Here is an 8,144-nt window from a genome sequence, read left to right on the forward strand (position 1 = left end):
AGAGCAGCTCAGCAGGGCTCGGTGCCTCCCCTGCCCCAGCACGGGTGAAGTGGCTACACAGTCTCTCCTGACCTGGAGCCTCTCCAGCAGCCCCACGTGGTGCTGTGCTGGTTTCTCACCCCTTTGATGCCCCTTAAATGAGAAGAAACCACGAGTGTGGGAAAGGCCAGTCCAGCTTCTTGGAGGTCAAATGCTTCCAGAGGGATTTAGTCCAGTCAGGTCACTGTTACCCACTCAGGAACTCCATCTCCAGGATGTTTTAATTCAGCTTTCTCCAAAGTCAGCACTACAGAGACATTTATTGGCTTTCTTGCAAAAGCTTACAACACTTTTAAAATAACAATAACAAATACTCTTACCAAAATTCAGACTGAGAGTAGGTTTAGATGGGATATTGGGAAGGAATTCTTCCCTGTGAGGGTGGGGAGGCCCTGGCACAGGTTGCCCAGAGAAGCTGTGGCTGCTCCATCCCTGGAAGTGTCCAAGGCCAGGTTGGACAGGGCTTGGAGCAACCTGGGCTGGTGGGAGGTGTCCCTGCCCATGGCAGGGGGTGGGATGGGGTGAGCTTTAAGGTGCCTTCCCACCCAAACCACTCTGGGATTCTATGAAAATTTCAGAAATTCTCACAGCTTCCTGTTTACATGAACAGCAGCACAACAACTTGAAGCAGCATCTCATATAATTATCAAGCTGATTCTACCTTTTCAACATGTTCTACTACATTTCAGAGGACTCAATTAAAAAAACACAAAGATTTTAGGTTTGAGCTCCAGTAGAGCTCAACACACCATAGAAGAAATTATGTAAACTCATTAATTTTCTGGTGAAGGAAAGATTTCATCATTGCACTTTTATTTTTTTTTTTAATCTAGAAAATAAGCCCCTGTGCTGCAGGAAGAGACAGCAGCTCTGCAGCAGGGGAGAGAGAAGTTGTTGGAAGTGTTTCAGCTTTGTATTAGGGGAAGCAGAGTTAGAAACCAGACAGAGAAGTGCTCTGAGATGTTCCCTGCAAGGTGACATTACACTTGTTTGCCACAGAGTGCACAAGCCAGGCAAGTTTTACCTCAGTCTCCTGACAGCAGCCTAAAGAGCAAATTTCTCCTCTCCAGCCCTTCATGCTTTCCAGTCAGAGCCAACTGAGCTGCTTCATGGTGCAGTGATTGTCCCTCCTCAGGCAGCTCTGGAGGGAGCTCAGCAGACAGCCCTGCTCCAGAACCATGAGCCTGCCCTCAAAACATGCCAGCATTTGATCACAGCTCAGTAAAACAGCACTGAAAACTTGCCAGAGGGAACTCAGCTCGTTCCTTACTCCTCTGCAAGGCCTTGGCTGAGCTGTTTCACCCCACTGGGGCTTGGTTCCCAACTGTGGGACAGAGATAAGCAGCTCAAGCACGCTCTGTGTGTGTAGATTTGGGAGCACTTTGCTCTGAGCACTTTCTTTTCCTGTCAGGATAACTGCAAGTTTCCCTCAGACACCCCCCAGTGAAGCAAATACTTGGCTACAGCTTCTCACTGTCACTGTGGTGAGCAAACACACCTGTGGCAACAGTGCTGCAGCTGAGCTGGGAGCAGCAGGTTCAGGCCCTGGGGCACACGATGCTCCAGATCCCCCAACACTGCCCTGTGAGCCAGGCTGGGGGCAGGAAAAGAGGGAAAATTTGGAGGCAGCAGTGAGGGAGGACAAGGCCTGTAAGAGGCCAGACATTTACTGTCAGGAGACTGCGTGGAATCCTTTAGGTTGGAAAATGCAGCCCAACCCAGCACTGGCAGGTCCACAGCTAAACCCACCTACACATCTGACTTCAGGGGAAGCTGAAGGATGCTCAGAAACCTTGCACTCAGCAACTCTGGTTTTCCCCACAAGGCCACGTTTTCAGGATTTTAGAATAATGCACAGTAGTATTTTAATGCCTAAGAGAGAAAGAAATGCATGGCACTCAAATGCCTCGTGCACCTGCTGTGCTGAGGCAAAGATCTCCAGCACTTGACTGTTGGTCAAGTCTCTCCTGCTTCTCTCCTTTTAAAGCCACAGAGAGATTTTAGGTTTCCTTGGCCCCGCATGATTTGGATGATTTCCTTCTCAAGTGGCAGAAATTACCTTTTCAGCTCTAGTAAGACACCAGCATTTCTTCTGCAGCTTTAACTAAGTGTGCAGAAATGGGGTGCAGATCCCCAGCTTCTGAAGGCTCTGCAGTTTTCATTCATTTTTGAGTGATTAAAGATCAGAGTTACCTCTGTGAAGAATTACCACTTACAACTCCTTTTTGCCTGGGGGCTGACCAGGAGGTCCTCCCCTTCGTTTACTTGAATAAATAGTTGATAGGAATAAAAGAGGAAAGGCTGGATGCCACAAAACATCAGCAGTGAAATGCATCAGATCTCCCAGGTCATTTGCAACATGCCCTGGTGGAGCAGTGACTCAGAAGGTGAGCATTCCTCCTGAGCACTGGAGAGGCTGCAAGGAGCAGGACCTGAAATCTGGGAGTGCAGGCAGCGCTTCACTCCCCTGCCTGTCAAATGAGTCACTTAAATTTCAACAACATTTAAGTAACAGCCTGCATCTCCCAGGCAGCAGCAGACAGCACACTACAAGCACAGCACTGTCATTTCCACGTTACAAAAGGTGCAGGTGTCTCCACTCACACTCAAGAGCTCTGCAGCTGAGTTTGGATTAGCAAATAATCCATACAGAAACCTCCAAGAAAAGCAGGACACACAGGCCCCAGCAGGAAGCTCGAGCTGCCCTTGCTGCCCCGTGTGAAGGAGTAGGACACTGCTGTGTCACTTCCCTTGGGAAGGGAAGGCAGAGCCACAACAGGCCCAGGGACAGGCACTCCTTATGTAACAGGGATAAAGGCTGCCCTGCCTGGGAAAGCGCAGGGTTGGGAGCCAGGATTCGTGTTTGCCAAACAACTTTCCAAACATACCCACTCTGGCTGTCAGCACCCTCACTGCTCCTGACAGCCCTGTTTGTGACAGGTGTGACTGCTGCATCTACAGCCACCTTTGCTTTGCACAAGCCCTGGCTTCGCTCCAAGGGCAAAGGCTTCCTTTTCTGGCTCAGTTCAGGGAATTCAATCCATCTGGCTGCCTGGTCTTGGACAGACCTCCCAGGACACCACGTTCAGAAGGCTCTGATCCTCATCAGGATCACGTGAAACGTTTTGCCTTGAAAGTAACAAAAGGAGGCTGGAGAGAGCTGAGGAACCAGCTGGTGTGTTGCTCCAGGAAAGTGCCCAGTGACCATTTCCACTCCAGTGCTGCTGCCCTGACCATACAAGGAGCCAATTTGCAATGCTGGCAGTGCAGTTTGTCACAGACAACTCCAGTGTCCCAGGCTCTGCAGTGGGTACCTAATGACTTATTACACCACTGACACTTCCCAAGTGCCAGGCCTGGCTCTGCAGTTGATCTGGAGTGGGAAAGTGCCTGACCTCTAAGAGCCAATTTTGCTGTTTAGTCTTCTTTCCAAACAATGCTGCTAAGACTGATCACTTCACACCACTGAGCAGATGTTTCACTATCTTCCATTCCATTTGCCACCGTGTGACAAGAGCAGGCAGTGGATGGGAAGGCAGAATGCTGGCAGTTATCAGAAGTGCTTTGCAGTCAAGCAGAATTCAGATGTGCAGAGTCCAGAAACTGCAGAGGATATAGTGACCAACTCTACAACTCAGGAGCCCAGACAATTCCTGTTTTTCTCAGCCAGAAGCCTCAAAAAGCACTGACAATTAACATTGGGATGGTGCTTTCAGGAGAGCAGAACTACAGCCAGCTGCAGTTGGCTGGATGGATGCAAAAGCTGGAAGTATTAGTAGATTAGTAGATAGAAAAGAGATTATTAAAACTTAGAGGCACTTAATTTTCTAGATTTAAGCAGCATTTTAAAAAGTGTATCTTAATACAAAACATTTGAAATGCACCTTGGAATGAACCATTCACAGTCAGTGAAGCATCACAGACATGCAGAAAGAAGAGTGGGGGGCTCTCAGATTCCCCCTCCTTGATTCTTTCATCACATTCCAAACACTAATAACATTAGCTGGAGTCAGCTCACACCCTCTGCAGTGCTGCTTGAATCGACCTGGCAGTGTCTTCTGTCACAGGGGACAGGTGAGTCACTGCAAAAGGTGCACACGAGGCACACAGGCAGTGGGACTGCACTGCCCCCTGTACTGGAGACTCAGCAGATGCAGAAAGATTAAAAAAAATAAATAAATTTTAAAAAACGTCATGTTTAAAAACTTGTTCTAGTTTCCTCTTGTCCTCTGTTAAGAGTTAAAGAAAGTAGAGCCCCATAGCTGAGCTCCTCTCTCCTGATAGGAAACCTGAGCACAGAGAGCAGGATGAATCACTGCTACTGGCACCAGCAAGTGTCACACAATTTTTCAGGGCACTTCTCCCCTCCTAAAAAAGTCTTGTACCAGTTTGTCAAACGTCCACGAGGAATTCTGCTTTAGGACATTTAAGGGAGTGAGTAAATACTGCTCTGCAAATCCTGCTGTAAAGTGCTCCTTGGAAACAGGTGCCTGGCTAACAGCAGTGGCTGCTCCTGCTGCTCCCAGCTCTTCCCAACTCAGCTTTTCCTTCCCTTTTTCCTCATCCCTGTGACAAGAGCAACCTTCTTTTGAGCAGAAAGCTGGCTCACAGTGGTGCTGCTGAGGAATCTCAGCACCTGTAAATGCTTCAGGTTTCTCAGTGTATTTCTCTGGGGACTCAAAAACAACCCCTTGAGGTGCAGAATGCCGTGCAGCTCTTTTCCAGAGACACGTGGGGTCCTGCCCCCTCCTTTGGCTTTGCTGCTGCACAGACTCTGGCAAAGGCTTTGGGACTTGGAAGTCAGGAAGTACCTGGGGGGCAGAGCTCAGGTATTCCTGGAAGTAAACCTGGCACATGTTGCTCTTCACAATGGGAATGATCGAGCAAGGTTTCAGCCACTTCACAAACTCGCACAGCTCTGAAAAGGACGAGTGATCCGAGTACGGGATGGGGTGGATCTTGGGGTGGGTGACTTTCACAGGCCTGCCCGTGGGGAGGATGGCAATGGTGGGGTGCAGCATGTTCCAGGTGACCAGGGTATCCCAGCGGATCTCGGCGACATCCACGGCGCGGATCCAGCCGGCCCCCTCCTCGGCGGTGAACACGTCCGGCAGCTCCAGCAGCCGCATCTGCTCCAGGCGCCAGGGACTCACCACCACCCAGGTGCTGAACTCCACAGCCAGGTCCACCAGCAGCGCCTCCTTGCCCAGGGTGTACACACCTGCCAGGGGAGCCGGGTGTGGGACGGGGGGGGAGAGGAACAGGAGCCCTGCCAGGGGGGCTGCCAGCCTGTGACCACCAAACCACCCCCTCCAGAGGTGGTAAGCAGGTGGCTCCAGTTAGTGTGAGTTACTTAAATCTTTAAAGCTGGCGGGATGAGGGGCTGGCACTCACCGATGACGACGTGGTGGTGCGGGTGGGCGCGGATGAGGCGGGCGGCCTGGCGCGTGGCCAGCTGGCGCGAGGGCAGCGCCCGCCGTGGGTGACAGTGCGTGTTGTCCAGGTACAGCCGGTCGATGCGGCGGCCCCTCAGCAGCGGCTCCCCCTGCATGGAGCTCGTGTAGCGGAAATCTCCTGCAAGGGACAAGGCTGTCAGCATTTTTGCCCAGAGAGGGTGTGGAGTCTCCCTCAGTGGAGATATCTCAGAACTGTCTGGTCACAGTTCTGTGCCACGTGCTGTGGGACAACCAGATGACCCACTGTGGTCCCTTCCATCCTGGGACTCTGTGATGGTGGGACCCTGCCCTGTACCTGTGTAGAGGATGGTGCCGAAGGTGCCCTCGAAGAGGAACATGACGGAGCCCGGGCAGTGGTTGGAGTCGAGCAGCGTCACCGTCACCTCATCCAGCACGTGGCTCTGCCCCACCTCCAGCGGCCGGATCCAGCATGTTGGCACCTACAGGGACCAGGTGGAGAGGGCAGGGCAGGGGATGAGGGTTGGGCAAGGCAGGACAAGTGGAGAGACAGGGGTACGTGGGTGATGAGGGCTGGGGGGGACAGGTGGGCGATGGAGGTGCCCAGGTGAGGAGGGCGGGGCCAGACAGGTGGAGAGGTGGGGACGCCCAGGTATTGAAGGCAGGGCCGGGCAGGTGGGGCGATGGGGTGCCCAGGTGATGAGGGCCAGGCCAGGCCATACCATACCTACCCGTAGGCGGCTGTGCAGGAGGCGGGCGGTGATCGGGGAGCAGTACAGCGGGCGTCTCCAGGTGCTGGACAGCCCCACCGTGTGGTCCGCGTGCATGTGGGACAGGAAGAAGAGGCGGGCGCCGGCCGCCCTGCGCAGGCTCCAGAAGTCCACGGCGATGGGGGTCCCGGCCAGCACCGTCCCGCTCATGGCGGGCGGGACCCCGCGCCCCCTCACAGCGAATTTGGCGGGAAGCGCCGCGCATGCGCGCGAGGCGCGGGGGGGCCGGGCACAGCGTCAGGGGCGGGGTCACGTGGGCAGGGGTCACGTGGGCGGGGCCGGGGACCAGAACCGGGACCGGAATTGGGATTGGGATCGGGACCGGGACCTGGGACTGGGATTGAGACCGGGACCGGGACCTGGGACTGAGACTAGGACTGGCATCGGGATCGGCACCTGGACCAGGATCCGGACCTGGCACTGGGATCGGGACCGGGATAGGTTCCGGGACCTGGGCGTGAGACTAGGACTGGGACCGGGACCTGGGCCTGGGACTAGGACTGGAATTGGGACCGGGACTAGGACTTGGGACTGAGACTGCGATCGGGACCGGGACTTGGGAGTGGGTCTGCGACCAGGACTAGGATCGGGACCTGCAACTGGGACTGGGACTGGGATCGGACCCGGGACCTAGGCGCGGGACCATACCGGGGCTGGCCGTCGCCCGGGGCCGGGCCGTGCCGGGGCCATGCCGTACCTGGGCGGCGAGGAGGCGCTGCGGGAGCTCCGCCGGGCCCTGTCCAACCCGCACGTGCAGGCGGACCCGGTGCGGTACCGCGCCGCCGTCCTGCGGGTCATCCGGTACGGCGGGGGCTGGGGGGGGACCCGCACCCGGGGCACCCGCACCCGGCCCGGCCCGGCCCGACCCGCGTGTCCCCGCAGGCTGATGGCGCAGGGCGCCGACGTGTCGGGGGTGTTCCCGGAGATGGTGAAGGCGGGCGCGGTGCCGGACGTGGTGCAGAAGAAGCTCGTGTCGCTGTACGTGCGGGCACAGGCCCCGCGGCAGCCGCAGCTGGCGCTGCTCGCCGTCAACTCCCTGCGCAAGGACTGCGCCCACCCGAGCCCGGCAGTGCGGGGGCTCGCCCTGCGCACCATGTGCGGCCTCAGGTGCGGCGGGGCGAGCGGGGTGGTGGTCCTGGGGCTGAGGGTGGTGGTCCTGGGGCTGGTGGTCCTGGGCTGCGGGTGGTCATGGGACTGAGAGTGGTCCTGAGACTGAGGGTGGTGGTCATGGGACTGGAATGGTGGTCCTGGGGCTGGGGGTGGTCATGGGACTGAGAATGGTGGTCCTGGGCTGGGGGTGGTGGTCCTGGGGCTGGGATGGTCATGAGACTGAGGGTGGTGGTCCTGGGCGAGGGGTGGTGGTTGTGAACTGAGAGTGGTGGTCCTGGGGCTGGGGATTGTGGCTGTGGGGCTAGGGGTGGTGGTCCTGGGGCTGGGGTGGTCATAGGACTGAGGGTGGTGTTTCTGGACTGGGGTGGTGGTTCTGGGGCTCAGGGTGATGGTCATGTTCTGGGGATGGTGGTCCTGGGGCTGGGGCTGGTGGTCCTGGGGCTGGGGATGGCGATCCCAGACTGGGGTGGTGGTCCTGGGGCTGGGGGTGGTGGTCCCAGACTGGGGGTGGTGGTCCCAGGCTGGAGTGCTGGTCCCAGACTGGAGTGCTGGTCCCAGACAGGGGTGGTGGTGCTGGGCTGGGCTGGTCATCCTGGGCTGGAGGTGGTGGTTGTGGGCTGGAGATGATGGTCCTGGGCTCAAGGTGGTGCCTGGGAGGCTGGGGGTCATGGTCTGGGGTGGTTGTCATGGGCTGGGGGTGGTCCTGGGGCTGTGGCTGGTGGTCCTGGGCTGAGGGGTGGTGGTCATGGGACTGGGGGTGGTGCTCTTGGGCTCTAGGTGGTGGTCCTGGGGCTGGGGGTAGTCCTGGGGC

The 8,144-nt window shown here is 56.5% G+C and overlaps 2 protein-coding genes across 3 annotated transcripts in view; one reads left to right on the top strand and one right to left on the bottom strand.

The window, feature by feature from the left end:
• Positions 1-3,867: 3,867 nt before the first annotated feature.
• On the bottom strand, positions 3,868-6,466 carry DCLRE1B (DNA cross-link repair 1B). Its single transcript, XM_027659988.1, has 4 exons — positions 6,185-6,466; positions 5,791-5,935; positions 5,434-5,613; positions 3,868-5,260 (listed from the first exon to the last, which is right to left on the bottom strand). Exons 1-4 carry the CDS (start codon positions 6,371-6,373, stop codon positions 4,389-4,391), a joined length of 1,386 nt encoding a protein of 461 aa, XP_027515789.1. The 5' UTR covers positions 6,374-6,466; the 3' UTR covers positions 3,868-4,388.
• A 45-nt stretch (positions 6,467-6,511) lies between these two features.
• AP4B1 (adaptor related protein complex 4 subunit beta 1) overlaps positions 6,512-8,144 on the top strand; it is an 8,762-nt gene continuing 7,129 nt past the window's right edge. Inside the window, exons 1-2 of one of the 2 annotated variants that reach the window (XM_027659987.1) lie at positions 6,512-7,024; positions 7,106-7,330. In XM_027659987.1, coding sequence (XP_027515788.1) covers positions 6,912-7,024; positions 7,106-7,330 — 338 coding nt within the window. In that variant the 5' untranslated portion in view covers positions 6,512-6,911. Of the gene's footprint in view, positions 7,331-8,144 lie in introns of both variants that reach the window. The other variant, XM_027659986.1, reaches the window with a different exon arrangement.

The sequence above is a fragment of the Corapipo altera genome, unplaced genomic scaffold, assembly GCF_003945725.1.
Source record: "Corapipo altera isolate COAL_440 unplaced genomic scaffold, ASM394572v1 77b, whole genome shotgun sequence".
Lineage (NCBI taxonomy): Eukaryota > Metazoa > Chordata > Aves > Passeriformes > Pipridae > Corapipo > Corapipo altera.